This window comes from Corapipo altera, unplaced genomic scaffold (genome assembly GCF_003945725.1).
Source record: "Corapipo altera isolate COAL_440 unplaced genomic scaffold, ASM394572v1 61, whole genome shotgun sequence".
Taxonomy (NCBI): domain Eukaryota; kingdom Metazoa; phylum Chordata; class Aves; order Passeriformes; family Pipridae; genus Corapipo; species Corapipo altera.
In genome coordinates this window covers 1,832,547-1,850,308 of record NW_020884910.1, presented here as the reverse complement: position 1 = coordinate 1,850,308, position 17,762 = coordinate 1,832,547, and the positions used below count along the sequence as shown (strand labels likewise).

Genomic DNA, 17,762 nt, shown 5'->3' with positions numbered 1-17,762 from the left:
CTGCATTTTGTAGACCACTACTCTCAGCATGGAACTATTTCAACCTATCGCAATACGTTGTCTCAATGCCCATGATTTTACCTGAATTGGTTCCAGCCTCTCCTCTTTGTTGAGGGGTGAAACTTCTGTTCGTTATCATTCACTGGTCACCTCTGAGCCTGCCTTCAACTCGTTATTGCATAGTAGGGCAGTTTCAGCCAATTTAGCGTGTTTTTTGGATTGTTTTTTAATAAGGTCTGCAAATCTCTATTCCTTACATATTTTTGAAGCACAATCATTTAGAAACTACTACACTTTCTTTTACAGCCAAGTGAACCTCTTTCCTTCTCAGCATTTATCATCATTAATAATTTACAGACTCACAGCTTATTTTATCTAGATGCCTGTACTTGTATAAAAGTGCATATACGAGCTGGAATAAGACCACATTTGAGCTACCAGTAAAACAGAGAATGTAAAAGAAAAAAAGGAACCACAAAAAACAAACTCACACTTCGCTACGTGAAATGCTTCAATTGCAGAAATTTGTAAGGGGGAGGTGGTGTGTGTAACAAACTAAATTAACAATCCTGCATACTTCCTGTGCTGATGGTTCTGCTGCACAGCTCTTTTACGGATTTTGTCACAAAAATAGGTGGCTACCTACCTGCAATACATGTATGGCAAACACTACAGAACTGTGAACAACAACATGAGATCTTTTCCCTTGCTACTGTTGGAAACACCTCAGCATTTCCTATGAGGAAGATTTAAGGAATGGTCCAGATACTGCCATGACAAATTTCACAGGTGCATTTGGGTAAGGCAGGGCCATAGTAGACCAATACTCTTTAAAGCAGAACTGGCCAAATTCGAGGCCATGATCCCAGAAGCTGCTCTGAGTGTCTGGTTACAGAAGCTTTAGGTTCACTCTCAGGTTCAAAACCAAGTCAGCACCCAGCAGCTGCATTTTTTCAGACCTGTGTCAAGGGCTGGACAAGATGGGTATCCCAAATGGAAGAACATACACCCAAGCCAAGCCAGTAGCTGTTTTCTTCAGCAGAGAATTTTGTTCAGGAAAAGGGCTTACGTGCATCTGGCAAAGTCTATGAGGAAAAAAATTCTGTGGAAATCTAGAAGAGCAAGGAGAGGATGGAGGATTTCTCTTGATGATAAAACATCTCACCACATCTCTTGGATCTTTGCATGTTACATGCTGACCTTCCTGGAGAGTGTTATGAAGGGAATTTTGATGTACTCAGTATTTTTGAGAGCTTGGCTCTGCCTCAGGGAAGTGAGCTCTGGGAAGAGTAAGACCCTACGTGATGCCCTCAGTGAATCAATATCACAGACTGTAGGACTCAGCTGATCTTCTACTCTAGTACTAATACAAAGAGAATGCATCTATTTCCCAGGGCTCCTGGGAAGAAAAAGCCTGAAACACATTCCTTGAAGTAGAAATAAGCAAAGATGACACAAAACTCACCTCTGCACTGAATTTATCAAACATAATTTCTGTAGACTGTGAGCTACTCCAGCACTTTCACACAAGTCTTGTCTGGAAATTTGCTATATCTTTTGTAATCTTCAGATGTTGAAAAGATGAATTTTAGCCTGTGCTTTCTTACAGGTTTACACTTACATCTGTCACGTACAAATCACAATGTCCTCAATCCAACCCGATTTTAAGAGTTTTATGAATTTTGATCTGCATTCCCTTCTCTCAGCTTTGCCAGGGAAAGAATAAGCTGGCACATAAATCCATGCTGTAGCTGACTTGTGACAAGTCTCACAGACAAAAAGACTTGCAGCAATAGTATCTGCTCACTTTCAGCACCATGGAAGAGACTTTTACTTTGCCTTGAAAATAAAAATTGTCTTTTAGGCAATAAGGTGCAGGAGATTACTCCTAGAATAACAATGAGGCATTTTACAAATCCATGGAATGTTATTTTTACTCTAATTCACAAGTGACTAACTAAAAAGGGTCACTGCCTCCTACTTAGGAAGAGGACACAGTTATTTTTAAACTGAATGGTTACACCCAAGTTGAGATGGCAAGATGGTTTTTAGCCTATTCTTCCTTACAGGTTCACATTTACATCTGTGGCATACAAATCAGTAATCTAATCCGGGGTGTTTTTATACACCTTGATCCTTTTTCAGAGTTTGTGATGGCTGAATTGCACTCACTAAGTAAATCCTTACACATTCCATTAAAAATAGTCATCTAGAGTCCACTAGTGCCCTACTGATAGGAGGGCAGTTGTAAATAACTAGCTCCTTATTAGACATCAGCACATATACACAAGAGACAGTGCCCACCTAAATATCCTTCCATCCAGCAGCCAGTTTTTAATAGCAGCTGGCTGCTTTTCCAGGTGCCTGGAAGTCTACCAGGCACCTGCTGCACAGGAGCACATAACCTGAGCACTGAGAGAGTGAATCTGAGTGCATCCAGAGTGTGCTGGAGGGACTGATTTGCTGCCCATTCAATCTGCAGTTGCTCTTTGCCTGTGGAGATGCACACAGATGCAATCTACGTGCCCAGAGCTGGAGCCTACACCAGTAGGCAATTTCCTGAAAGCTTTGAGAATCCTGAAGAAGCACCTGGTCTGTGAACATGCAGGTGGGAGGGAGTGGAAGGAGAAAATTAATTTATCTGCAGAAGAGGGGAAGGATGATGATGACCAATAGTAGAGGTTTCAAATTAGTATGCACTGACAAATCTGTAATGAATTCAGTAGTTTAAAAAATGAGAATTTCCATTTGATTTATGCAATGCTGAAAGGGCTGTCTGTAAGGTAAGTCACAGCTGAAGCGATACAGATACTACAAATGAAAGATGAAGGAAATCAGAGCTCTTTAAGGGAAGCAAGCACTGTAAATAAGAACAGCTCAAGAGCCATGCAGCCTGTGCAGTCAGAAGAAGAAGGAACAAACTACTGCTCTGGAGTCCAGGACTGTGGCTGATAAGGAAGTCTGTGAGGGGGATAGGAGCATCAAGTCAAGTTTCAAATTACAGAAGAATATGTGACACTCTGGAAAACTGTTCTCTAAGTTTCTAATATTCTCTAAGTTTCTAACACATTCATCGAGTTGGGTGTGGAGAGTCCATGTCTAGGGGAACTGAAGGGACTGCAGGGCAGGAGGGGTGCACTGGCAGGGCAGCAAAGAGCCTGGAACTGATACAGAACAACCAACTACAGTGCAGAAAGGATATAGTAGTTTTAAGTGTTTCTCCCTGTATGTTTTCATATAACTCTTAACAGAAAACAACAACAATAAATGAACAAGTAAAATAAAAAACTCCAAGCCTCAGGAAAGTTGAACTTGCCCTGACAAGCAGTTTATATAAAATATTTTGAGTATAGATAAAGAATGTGACACCCAAATTCACTGTTCTCTGACTTCTTCTGAGCTGGTACAATCTCAAATCTCTACAAGCTACCAATATCCTTTGCTAAAAAATAAAAAGTTCTGTATCTTGAAAACTACATGCCCTCCCCCCAAAAGAAAAAAAAAGCAAAACCTGAACCTGGTTTGCTTTCATAGGCAAATGCAAAATCGAGATAGAATCAGTAAAATTAAACCTGATTTTTAAAAAAAGCTGCAAGTGTTTATTCTGAAGACAAGGTTTCAACTAATCAGAGACTCTTGTTGCTTATTTGTTGCCTATGCGGTTGGTTAAAAGTATATAAATTATCTCCCCACAAAACCACTATTCTCCTCCTCCCTCCCTCCTCTCCTCCCCCCTCACTAGATAAAATGTTTTTAAAGACCTTGAAGGGAAGGGCAGGGGAGCTCAGAGCCTCCCTCAGAGCAGGGATGAGAACAGCCTGGCCAGAAATGGAACTCAACCAGCTCTCATCTGCGTCTACAGTCACCCCCAGCTATGAGTACTACTACGAGGACAGCTGCCAGTATCAGCACCTGCAACATATGTCTACTTTCCTCCCTATCCTGTACACTGCTGTGTTCCTGGTGGGCATTGTTGGCAATGCAGTCCTGATCGTAGCCTTGGTCTTCAAGCGACAGGTCCAGAGGCTGATTGACGTCTTTATCATCAACCTCGCTGCATCTGACTTCATTTTCCTCATCACGCTGCCATTCTGGGTGGACGAGGAGGTGTTGGACGGGAGCTGGAGGGTAGGATCTTTCCTCTGTAAAGCTAGTTCCTATGTCATCTCAGTCAACATGTACTGCAGCATCCTCCTCCTCACTTGTATGAGTGCTGACCGATACCTGGCTATCATGCACCCCTCTATCGCTAGACGGATCAGAACAAGATCCTATTCCAGAGCACTCTGCATCTGTGTCTGGTTGTTATCCTGCTGCTTGGGGATGCCAACTCTTTTGTCTAGAGAACTGAAGAAGGAATATGGAAAGACTTACTGCACAGACAAAGCCATGACAGAAGCCAAACAGATTGCGTCGCTGATGCTTTTAATCCTGGCCTTCTTCTTCCCACTGTTGAGTATCTTAACCTTTTACTGCTCTATCACCAAGAGACTCTGTGTGCATTATCAGAAGACTGGGAAACATGATAAGAAATTGAGAAAATCCATCAAGATTGTCTTCATTGTAGTGGCAGCTTTTGTTGTCTCCTGGGTTCCCTTCAATCTGTTCAAGCTTATGGCCATTCTTTTGGGACTCCTGAAGCAGTCTGACTGTTTTTCCAACATGGTTGCCCAACTGGGCATGAAGGTGAGCAGCCCTTTTGCTTTTGCCAATAGCTGTGCCAACCCTTTGATTTATTATTGCTTTGACAGCTATATCCGCAGAGCCATGCTCCAGTGCCTGTGCCCACGGGTGAAAATCAGCAGCAGCAGCAACAACTCTGATACTCTGGACACTCGCCTCAGTCATTCCTTATCCAATTTTGGGGCAGGGGAGTATGCTGCTAGGAAGAGGAAGCGCTCTGTGTCCCTGTGACTGGGAGCTGGGACTTCTCTCTCCAAAGATAGCAGGAGAAGAAAAAGAGAAATGAGCAACACAGACAGAGGTGCAAGTGTAATGCAATCAGCGCTTCGGGTGGAAGGACTTACCCTGGAACCTCAGCACAAATGCTACAAACAACAGAAAAGAATCGTGTGATTCAATCAAAGCCTCTCCAAGCAAAGCTCTGAACTTAAATGTATATAGGTTTTTATTCTGTGCAACAAAACCAACACAAGTGTTTCTTTTTGGTTCCTAGCGTACCCACAAACATGTCACAATGTTCTCAAACTAACCTAATCAATTCTGGTTTTTTGGAGTTTTTCTGAATTTAGAAATTCAGTGTTTTAATGAATTTGTGTGTTACCAGTTCTTATAATTTAAGTCCTGTGCATTTTAAGTCTCTGCTTCTTATTATGGCATTAAATATTTAGTTTTAATAAAAATGAGTAAAGTGTCTACCCCCTGTGATTTTAGTAAGAAAGAAGATAACTTGAAGGCAGAGAAACCAGAAGACAAGCAAAAGAGGTCCTGTATTTAACCTTTTTCTTAAAGGAAAAAGACCATTAAAAGCACACTTGTGCTTTTTAAGACTTTTTTGAGGACCTGACACAATTTCTGACTGCTTGGGTCAGAAGTAAGGAATCAGTCCCTCCTACTAAGGAAAAGGACACGGTGAGTTGCAGGGTGAATGGTTACACTCATGCAAACCTACTAAAAGGCTTCAAAGGAAAGACAGCTATACCAGCTAATGTAATTAATGCAAAATAGAGAAATGGGTAAAGCCTGAAGTCCTGACTACTGTCGGGACAGAAAAAAAAATAAAATTGGAGCCTGAATGACGGAAGGAGTCTCCCTCTGATGTAACTACAGCACGAATACCATTCACCATAGCTTTTATTTTCACACCTCTGTATTTTCTAAACATCTGTAAATGAGAATGACTATTTTGAGTGTTACAAATAAATCCTGGTATTTGCATTCTTTATTGATCCTTGCAGTTGAGCTGTGTTGTGCACACAGAGAAATGAAAGCAGATCTCACTCAATGGCAGTGCAAATCTAGAAACCAAGGCATGGACATCTTGCCCAACTCCCCAGCCAGTTCTGTACTGGCCCCATTGGGTAATAGAACAAACCCTCACTGGAACAGGTGGAGAGCTGGCACTGCAGGATCCGTCGAGGCAAAAGTATCCTTCAGCAATTGCTGGTGGCATTGTGCTCTCTGGCACCCAGTAAGGTACTGGGACATGTACCTGGGCTACAAGGGGGGTATTACAGAAACACACACTAGCTCTTTGTTCTCCCCTCCCCTGCAGTTTTTTCTCCACCACTAGCTCTTCTAAAAGATTTTGATTTTCTTTCTAGACGTGGCTGCCAGACTCCTTTTTCAGCCTTAAAATTGCATGAAAAACACCAACTGTGTTTTCAAACCTTCCAGTGTTTGAAAATCAGACCAATGTCAGTTCAAATTTTAAAGTTATTTGCAGTAATCATCAAAAACTACTGTCTCTTCTCAATCTCTTATCTTTTCTCTACCGTTAGTGGTGTATAACAAGAGACTTATATATTTTTTTTTTGCAAAAATTAGCCTAAGATTTGCATTTCAACTAAGCTATGATTTTTATTACAAAATAATTCAGTAAGTCAGCCTAATTCATTATTTCCTCAATTCCCAGCCAAAGCTGTACATCATCTTTGGAAGATATCTATCTATCTATCTATCTATCTATCTATCTATCTATCTATCTATATCTATCTATCTATCTACAAGACTTTAAATAATTCTGCTGGGGCTTCTGTTTTCTTTCTTTCTTTCTTTGTTAAATACTTCAAAATACCAGATAAAATCGGAAAAATTACTAAGGAAATCTACCAAGATCTCCTGCCTCAAGCTGTAGTACAGGCATTTGGCAAATAATAAACTTGATAAATATTGCTACGCTTGAAGAGAATCACATATAAATGCCACAGCAAATGCTCCACATGAGCAAAAACAAAAACAAAAGCGGCAACTAATTCAGCAAAGGAAAACTCACCAGACTGTTTTAGACTTTCATCCAAAAGAGTGTACTTTATATTCTTGTGAACTGTAGATCTATTTGTCATTTTCATAAGTGTAAACATTATTTTCAATTATTTTTCAAAGAAAAGACAACCTATGCTTGAACAAACTAACTTCTCAAATTTTTACTATTCCATGTTAATACTGATTGTTTTTTAGCACTAAACAGCATAGGATGATACCAAAATTATTGTGATTGAAAGTATTTAACCTGGTAGGCTTGAGTAATATAACAGGATGCCTATTTTACACATGTTAAAAGAATTTAATGACTGTAAATTCATTTGCTATGTGAAATGGAAACGGTGCAATTCTGATATGACACCTGCCGAAGGTCTTGGTAAGTAATTTGGATTGTTGAGGTTTTTTCCTCCCACTTACATTATTTTAAAGTAAATTCAATGTGATTGCTGCTAAGAAATATGATTTGGCTTTTTGAAATCGAACTTCTGCTTTCATTGTCATGAAAAAGTAGCAAAGCATTACTAGAAAATCTGTCAGCAGATCTGGATGGGAACACTCATCTGCCTATCCCACCAAAAACACTTTCATGACTTCAGAGATGCTGTTGTACTGCCTTGGAATGAAATCAAGATCTTTTGAGGTTTTTAATGAAAACAACTACACCACCAGTACCACCCCCAACAATCTAGAGGTTGGTGCACTTTCATGAGAAGTGCATAATCAAGGTTGAAGCGCCTCTGTTTCTTGATATAAATCAGGACCCTGTTAGATGCATCTCTTGGTCTCCATTTTGGCTCCAGTGAATCAGCATTTTTTCAGAAATAGAGTATTTCATCTCAACACAAAGAAAAATCGTATCCAGACCTGATGCTTCCTTTAAATAGGCAAAGAATTTTTGCAACCTTAATTTCAGCACCAGATGTGCTAACACTGACAACTGCACTGCAGCTAAATGACACTTTGAGTTGCAGGGAACTGAGGAAAAAGTCACACAGGGAATAGCTTCAGATGGAATATAAGCAGTGCCTCGGGTTTCAAATAGGGTGAATTACAAAAAGAACATTTCCTGACTTTGCAAAGATGTTGCAGTGATATGTTTGTTGACTACTGCACAGGAATAGTAAGGTCGTTGACAAAAGAAGGGTTTTTTTTCAGGTGTTTCCAAGGCATACAGTGCAAAGAGATGTCAGCTGAGCAGTGGGGACACTTACATGTACTTTTAACAGTTATATACTATTGGAATACTAATTTGTTATCCCTGTATGATCACTTACATTCATGAGGTCAGCAGGAACTTCTGAGTAGATTTACAAGCTGCGAGCACAATTCATTACATGTCCCAAAATTTCTAACAGAAACAGTTGGACTCAATGATCTTAAAAGTCTTTTCAAACCTAAATAGTTCTATGATTCTTCTCTTGTTTAAAAGGCTCCACCCAGTTAAGAAACACATTACATGGCCGGTGAAGAACAGAAAGCAGTGACCACAAAGCCTGCAATTAGTGCACTTCAAGTTTCAATAACAGCCCGATCACCTGCTCACTTCGCAGATGTGGGTATTCAGTATCCTGCTGGAGTCTTGCTGCAAGGGACAGGAAGCTTTGGAGTACTCCAGTCTCAGTAAAAGTCAGAGGGAGTTTGGCTCCAAACATCTGGGTAGCTAAGATCTGAGTTCATAAAGAATGCAAAATATAGGAGATGAGAAAGCAAGTGCATTGGAAACCAACAGCATTCAAGATGAAAGACAGTCTTGCACCTGTGAGTTGGTAAAAAAGTCCTGCCCAAGGCCAGGCTGCTTGGGTTGATACTTATTTTTAAATATGAATTGAACTGTAGATTTTATTTTCCCAATTCACCTCACCTATGTTTCTGTAACAGATTGCAGCAGCTTTGGAAATCGAGGCCACATGTTATGATTTGAGAGCACGCAACAGTATCGGTCACCTAAATAATGCATTGTGACCAAAATACATATTTTCAAACTTCAAAACAGTTTCCTTATTAGTAAGAGACCACATTCTTAGTCAGAAACTCCCACTAAGTAAGTGAACATACTTCCTCTACTATTTACTTTTCATATTTTCTAGACCACATGGGTTTTTACAAGAGGCATCTCAACAACAGATCTCAAAAAAGAAGAGGCAAATGTTTCTCTTGAAATTTGGACTGTATTTTGCTGCTTTGGGGACCAGAGCAGGGCACAGGGAAAGTAAGGTAAGAACCTGTGCTGAAAGAGAATGCTTCCCCCAAAGTGATTAGTAAATTCAGAGGCTTTCACTTGTAAATGCCTTGCTTCAGATCCTTTGCAAAGCACTGATATGCAGAAAGGGCTGAATACTCACTTTCTAAACAGCAGGTTTTAAAAAAATAAACGGATTCAATAATATCAGGAAATAGCTGGATGCATCCAAAAGTCACTAGTCAATTCTAGAAAAAAAAATCCCACACCTCTGTCTTCTACAGTGCCACAGAGATCCCAGAATCTGATACCATCTTTCTTTCTACACTGTGACAAAACTAGTTAATATTAATATAAAAACCCAGCTGTTCCCCAAAGGATGCCCTTTCTTTTACCCTCAATCTGAGGCAAAGAAAACCAGGTTGTGAAACTGTGTGGCACTCTGCTCAGAGAATGAAACTTGGTCAGTGGTTTTTAAATCAATCCAAAATTTCAGTCTAGCTTTAAAACTGCTAAATGTCCAGAAAGTCAGACTTTAAATGCAAAGAGCAGTTTTTTCTACTGAGAAGTGCTGTGTATAAATAAATACCCCACAGATGTTTGCCATCTATAGTATCATGCGCCTGACTTGACCACTCACTTGACTTCCCTCTATGGCACTGCCTGAACAACTGTGTGACCACAACCAGCATTTCCCTGTCACTCACTCCTCACCCTCCCTCCTCTGGGAACCACAGAAACAACTACCCAGGCCTCACACAGAGCAAAACATTCAAACCATTAAAAAAAATTAAAAAAAAAAAAAAAGAGAGAGAGATGTGCATATTTGAGTTTGCCTGCCTTTGAACCCGTTGGAGTTTCCTTTCATGGGTATAATCACAACACCTAAAGAAGTGTTGCAAGTAAGAAGAAAAGCTTGACAGCTTTCAAGAAACACATGTTCTCCTTATAACCAACCAGGGCATTATGGATAAAGGGGTGCTAAGAAGCACAGAAAGAGCAGGAGGACATTTCAGAGCAGAGCTGCTGCATGGAAAAAGGACTAAATTTAACTAAAGAAGAGAATAACCCTTGAACAACCCTTATAATCCCATAGCTTCCAGGACTAACATTTTGGCAACGTGCTTTGACGGTGCTGTGGCACACACATTTCTGTAGCCACTTTAGAGACTGAAGCCATCCTGAGGCTATTAAAAATGTCTGAAATCCCTGCTGAGGTATCCACGTTCTTCTCCTGTGGCTGCAAGAAGGTGATAAACTGTAGTGTAAAAAGGCAAAGGCCGAAGTGCCTGCTAACAGCTGCAGAATACTACTGGGTTTTAACACAGAGTATCTCATGTTCATAGAAAGGACAAATATGACATGCAGCCTTCTTCCTTTTTAATTGAAAAAAGCAAACTTGTATTTTGACATGCTTTAGCACAAGTGGCATTACCAGCACGGTTGGAGAATACTGCAGGCAACCATCAGGTTTACTAAGAGCAAATACCTATAGATTATCCTTGACATATATCTGTCAAAAACCATAAGGATAGGTGGTCATTCTTTATCCTAAAATCCACTGAAAATCATGAGATGCCATGCAAATATATTCAGAGGTTCCTTTTAATTGCTTTTGAGCTGGTAGGTTTACCCTTTATCCACATGCTTTCTTTGCAACAAACCTTCATTTAAAAGGAAAGCTTAAAGATTTTGAGAATATTAACCACTTATTAGAATCACCACATAGTTCACTCAGGGAATGGACATGCTCTCACATACCAGTTTAGATACTTCAAAACCAGTTTTTTTATTTACTCAGTTATTTAAGTCAGGCCTGTGATTTACTTCATCAAGGGAATCAACCATAAATCCTGGTACCCTGTGGGAGCAAATGCATGTTGAGTACTGAAGTACTTTCTGCATTCATGTATTTTGATTCGTTGTATTTTCATTTAATTTCATTTTATTTCAATGTATTTTGATTTTATGTGTTATGACATAGGATGAGTTAGCAATGTCTGCATTACCAGCCAGCCTTCTATGGTGGCTAGCTGCCAATTAGGTGCCCAAAACACTTGTAACAGCGCCTGGTGTTCTTGTCTTTTTGTCTTTTGCTACAAGCATTTTTCTCTAGATTGACAGATGACAATTCCCTGTAGCCTATTTCTGACATTGCTCATAAGCTGGCAAAAATTACTGACCTACAGTAAGTCAATTCAGTAAAGAAATATTTCTTTTCCTCTCACATTCAGCCACCCCATGCACTCTGCACAATAATATATGACGAAACAAAAGGTGCTTACAATTGAAGTGGGAAATTTTTAAAGCTAACCACTAATAAAAAGTCCTCAGAAAAAAAGACAGAGTTTCTATGGACAAAGGACATTTTTACAGATACAGTTGATCAGATGAATGACTATTTTGGATAAAACATTGTTCCTCAATAAGTAGTAAAGTATTACATGTCACGTGTATGTGTGTTGATTTTATACAACAGATCTTTATTTTTCAGAAGTATCAGCGTACTATTTGGAAAAATGGGTAACTCCAAGTAAAGGTGGCATTTGCTTCCTCCAGCAATATGTACCAGTTATTTTTACAAAATAGGACTTCTATCAAGTCAACCTTATTATTACAATACTAAAAGCTCCTTTGAAATCTAAAAATCACCACAAGCTTTTATCTGCCAAAAAAAAAAAAAAAAGGCTTAATTTATTACTTAAATTGCTAGAATAACTGTATGGAGCTCCAGCTATTTTTGACACCCAAACAGGAGAAGCAGGAGAATTCCCACTTTCAAGCCAAGAAAAGCAGCTCAGAAACAAGGGAGACCTGAAATGCTGAATTAGCTACAGCTACAGCAACAGTTAAACTGACAAAAGAGCATTAAACCAAGGATACGACAGCCTATGCTGTTAACAAGGTTTGATTTACGTGGGTTTCTTTGTTCAAAAAAACCAAACAAAATCCCAAAACTTTGCATTTAACCGACCACAGCTGAAAACAGATGTCGACTGTTTCACAGTTCTGTGCTCTCCGGGCATCAAAGCCGACCTGAGCACGCCATTTCAAAGCCGTCGCTGTGGGGAATGTTACCTGGGAGAGTCCGAGGGAGCAATCCTTCACTGGCGGGAACTTTTAACATCATCGCCCCAGAGAAAGGCAAGAGACAACGAGGCCTTTGCAGAGTAGAGAAAATGTTACAATTAGGAAAAAAAATAACAATCTTAAAGTGGTTTTTCTAAGCAGTGAACTTGATCCAAACACTGGTTCAGTTACACATTTTCTCTCACATCTGCAGTTTTTGCCTCTCACGTGGATTCTGAGAATAAAGCAGCCTCAAACCCAATACCAGAACCCGTTTAACAAGGATGATGCTGTACACCTGGAGATAGGAGCTGTGCATATAAACGATCTTTGCTCTTCACTGACATATATCACAGCTATACTTGTAAATATTTATTCTGTTAAGATCTTCAGTAATCAGTGCCACTCGGGGTTGATAGCAACTGCTCTTATAAACCATTTCCAGATACACTTTCATGGCAGTGAGCAGGTCAGTGCATCTCCCATGCGACATAGATGGTTCCTGATGCTCTGTCGCCATGTTACAGCACTGAGAAACTTTATTAAAGAAGTGTTTTCACAGCTACTGTCAAAACAGGTAACTTGCACTTGTGCTGCAATTTTCTAGGTTTTTAAATACCTAAACCTAGAAATGGTTTAAGGAACTTTTCACAAAGAAACATTTTCGAGAAGTGACCTAGTCTCGTATCATCCCCAAATCTAAATGTAAAGAAGTCTGCAACACGGGATCATTTAATTTGGCACACCATCACTTCCCCCAAAAAAATTGGGTCTGCAAAGCACAGCGTGATCACTACACACCCAAGCGAAAGGAACTCCCACCTCCCTGGTGAGCAGGCAGGTAAGAGAACAAACACATGCGAAAAACTGCCTTTCTATGTATTACAGAAACAACATTCAAACACTCCCCACCCAACGCCGTCCCACCTGCAGACTCTCAACCCCAACTCGGCCCATGCCGAAACACCCTTCCCGTTCCACGGGGTCAACCGCCCAGCAGAGAGCAATTTACCTGTCCCAGCCGCCCCTAAGAGCGGCTTTATGGCTGCAAAGCTGCTCCGCCCTTCCTCCAGCCACTTCTGCCCGACTCCCGCCTCCCCGAGCATCCCCTACTGGGCTGGCGACCCCCTTGGCCTTCCTTCCCAGGCACCTCTCGGCTCCCGAGCCCACCTGCGCTCCCGAGCGGGGCGGGAGCGGTGGCGGGATCGGGGCGGGGGATGTGGGAGCCGAGCCCGCGGCATCGCGTGCGAAGCGGCGGTGCCGCTCTGAGTCAGTGCTCGCCCTGCGGCGGGAACCGCGGGCGGGGAGCGAAAGGGAGAAGGGCGCTGACTGATCTCTGCCGCCCGCCGGGGCCCGCCTGGCACGCAAGGCTTGCATTCCCCCGGCTGGCCTCGCCGAGCCCCCGAGGCGCTGCTCCTGCCCCGCTGGGGGTGGCCGGTGACCCCCTCCCTCTGGAGGGAGCGCTGACCCTCAGCCACCTGCCGCATCCGTGTGCTGCCTCTTCTCGTCACTGGCTCCACGCACAGGCACCCCGTTGGTGATTTTGGTGTTTACTTTTAAGTAATCTGGAAAAGCCTCTTTGCCAAAAGACCGTGGAAAGCGCAGAGCCGTCTGACAGACGGCCGTGTCAGCTCTGCGCCTCAGAGAACATACACCATCCCAGTCCGCTCCCTCACCTCACTGTGCCTGCCTGCACAGCCCTCGCCAGAGGGCAAACAATACGGTACCTAGAGATGGAAATGTCCGTGTGTGTAGGTGTGACTACCAGCCATTAGTTTCAGATACTTTACGTGACTTTTTTTCCAGTCCTCGTCTTCTCTCCTTGAAAGGAGAGAACACCCCGTGCTGGGATTTCCCCTGTTTGTCGACAAAAGCAGCCGCTACTGCTCACAGCAGTGGAGAGCCCGAGGTGTGCGTTCCTTAGCATTAGTTACGTATTTTAACAAGTAAGAGGTGAGGGGAACTAGAAAATGTAAAAGCCATCGACACTCTGAGCTACTGAAAATGGTGTAAAGTATTTACCATAAAAAATACTTTCAAAGAAAGGGCATTTTTGCAGAAAATTGCAGGTTATTCACCCATCTCGGAAGCAACAGAAACCTGACATTTCTTAAGATTTTTTTTTCCAATGGACTCAGTTGAACCCGTTACACCACAAGCTTTTCCAAAGCTGTAAAGCGAATGATGATTACTCACAAAGAAATTTCCTCTGACATGAATCTCACTGAAATGAATGCTTCACTTACAAAGCCTCTCCAAGAATCTTGAAGCACTCAGTGAACTCTAACAGACATCACCTGGGAAGTGATTTCTATACATATTTTAGAAAGAAATTAGAGATTAACCTGTTTATTCCGACTGAAAACTGAGAGTTGATGTGAAATATTTAAATTTTGAGAGTAAAATATGTGCCCCCCTCATTACATGTCCTATGAATTTGCCCCAGGATCCTTTTGGGGATAAAAAGCTTTTTTATTTTCCTACCTGGTCCCTGCCTGAATGCTGTCCTGGCTGCTAGTTTCTGCCTTTAAGGAACACACCAAAGGGTGATGCCAATAACATCAGAAGTGGTGGTGGGAGGTTTTCTATTTTCTACTTTGCTCTTTGTAGGTTGCCCTACTTTGTAGATTGTGCAGCAGATTAACCACCTGCAAGCTCTTCTTTTTACTTCTTTTCAAGCATAAAAATGCAGAGATAACTAACTACATGATCAGGAGATTGAGTACAAACGAATATAGAGATCTATGGGCTGATTCAGTTTTGACCATATTCTAAAATCAAACAGGTAATGAGCATGTGGCTGGCTTGAATTTTCTGGAGGTTGCATTGCAGAAAAGCAAAAAGATACAATTAAGTGAATTTAACAAAATATCAAAACTTTGTTAAGTTTTAGCATAGAATTCATACCAGGTACTGCTCTGCTCCAGCTGTGCAATGGTGCAATACAGAAATGCCTCTGGCTTGCATTGGTGAAGTCACACAACAGGCTCAAAATGCAATATGAGATTCCTGTGCTTTCCAGACTTTTTCCTACTCTTTTTGGCAGTGCATACAGATAGATTGAAAAGGTTGCAACAAAGATTTCCAGGACACCAAACTCTTAAGGGCATATTCAGGCTGCCATGACTTTCAGTCTTTTAGAAAGGAATACTTTTGAAATACAGAAGAACAAGCTCAATTCTGAGAAAACTCAGAAAGCTGTATTTCTTCCCTGGGGCAAGAGGGAATTTAAGCTGCAGGACTTCTCCTACAAGGGTTATATTTGGGGAAAAAAGAAAGACTGAGCAGACATACGCAAAACAAGCAGGTAGGAAATCATCCTAGTAGCAAAAAACCTAAATATCCTGGGTTTTTCACATGGTAAATGTTCTTATTTGCCCAAACTTCCGCTTTTCTAAATCTCCCTCTAAATACTGGTACATTTACATAATACATATGCATGTGCACATTCATTCGTGGCCAGGGAAGCACAGAGTGTCTAAGCAAAACAGGCAGCAACAAAGAAACCTGCAAAAGAGCTCTGCAGAAGTGGTAAAGCAACCGGAGATGGAAGAACTTGCTGCTGCATGGGGACACTGACTTCATTCTGATTGCACATAGTATCAAGGAGCTGCTGGGACAGAGGAAATGCAAAAGAAGGGCTTTTTATTCCAGACAGGTGGTTGAGTGCAAGATTATAGCTGATCTGACTGACAGTTAAAGAAACAAAAAAAAATCAACAAAATAATGAACCCCACAACACTGGGGACTCATTTCTCCTGCATTACAGAGCCTACTAAACTGCTACAACAGGACAACAGCCACAGCATGTTCAGTTTGTGCTGAAGCAAACTTCTCAGTAGCAGAGATTCTGGGAGATGAAATTCAGACTGGGGCAATAGGAAGCTTTGGAGAATCAAGTACTGCTGGCAATACGTCTCTCTGATCACTGAGAAAGAAAGTGAACAGACAGATTTTCAACATTCAGCACTTCAGGCTGGAGAAAAAGCCTTGCTTAGGGCATTTTTCCCCCACCCCTATTGCTACCCAAGTAATAGGAGTATTGAAGCTCAACAATGGCAAAGCCTGCTCTCCTGAGATGGTCAAATAATTCTGTAAAATGTGGAGACCAGGTTAAAATAAAAGTCTGGAACTATGTATGTGATGTCAGGGCAGTTCTCCCACCAATGCTAATGGAGACTGGCAGAAAGATACTGGATGAACTACAGCCTTCATCTGTTAATTAGCCTTTCTGTTAATAAGCCTTTTGTCATCTATTTGAGTTAATTTCCATAGTCAAACCCATCAGTGGAATAAAGGGTAGCCTTGGGGAAATATATTCAGCTTTTAGCACAATTGCTGCTGATTCTTATACTTCCTTCAATTTCCTCTACTGCTTCTCCCTTCTCCCTGTCACCCCCATTCTCTTCCTTTGCCTTCTTGCACGCTTCCATGGAAAGGGCCAAACACCGACATCTCTCAGTTACTCCTTGGGCTTCTCTGCTTTTCCAGCTTTCCCTACTCAATTGTTGATTACCTGATAATCTAGAAATACTGTCAGGCAGCATCAAGAGCTGGGATGTTCTAAGAGGGAGGACAATTCAGGAGCCAGCAGAGACCACAGCACAGGTTGTGACGTCCCCAGCCGGAGCACAGTCCCACTGTACCCAAGGGGAGTAGTAACTGTGACAGGGCCCTTCAGTCATACCAGGGAGTCTGCTCAGGACAGCAGGAGGCAGAGCTGGAGGCAAGGCTACGACACAGATCCAAGGTCCATCCAAGAAGCACAACCAATGATGGAATGAGGCTACTACCTACAGCGTAGGTCCAACATCAATGCAGGAAAACCCACCAGTAAGCCAAGACAGCCAGGAGCAGCCTGGGTGCCCAGAGCCTGAGCTTAGATGGGGTTCCTGGGCCCATAGGCAGAGTGCATGGAGGAGGGTCATTACTGCTGCTCTCAAGTCCTGACAAATACTTAAAGGTAATGCTGAAGCAGAATAAAGTTTGAGGCTTAAGATCCTATGAGGGAAAAGTAAATGGAGGTGTATCTAAAAAGACAGTAACATTGCCTTGCAGTCATTAGGCAAATCTCATTTTGCCAGTTGCAGCGATGCTCTCCCTCCAAACCGGTAGTTCTACCCATGTGCACGTGACTTCTAGCTCTCAGGCTAGCAGGGTTTTGTTTGTTTTAGCCTCTGCCACAGTCTCACACTGTGATTTCAGACAAATTGCCCACTTGTTTCTGCTTGCTTAATGAGAAATCAGATGAATGTCTTTGTCCAGTGTGGGCATCTGAAATGATGCAGTTACATAGGGCTGATGAGGACCTGCCAGGTCTTCATAGACAGTGCTGGTCATAGGTGCCCTTCTCATAAACTGGTCAAGATAGTGAGACATTTTCCCCTTGTTTCTCCTTTAGAAAAGCTTATTCAGCAGTCTCACTGAATAAGCTGATGAAATACACTTCTAAAGTCCTGCTCATGTTGATGGACAGTTCAGTTTACTAGCACTTGTTTTCCCAAATTATCTGAAACCTTAATACATTTGATACAGGTGCACCTACTTGCTTCTTACCTAACCAAGAAGC

General features: G+C 41.7%; 1 protein-coding gene across 1 annotated transcript; it reads left to right on the top strand.

The window, feature by feature from the left end:
• Nucleotides 1-5,838, top strand: GPR15 (G protein-coupled receptor 15). Its single transcript, XM_027653722.1, has one exon. It carries the CDS (start codon nt 3,748-3,750, stop codon nt 4,912-4,914), a length of 1,167 nt encoding a protein of 388 aa, XP_027509523.1. The 5' UTR covers nt 1-3,747; the 3' UTR covers nt 4,915-5,838.
• The last annotated feature ends 11,924 nt before the right edge of the window (nt 5,839-17,762 follow it).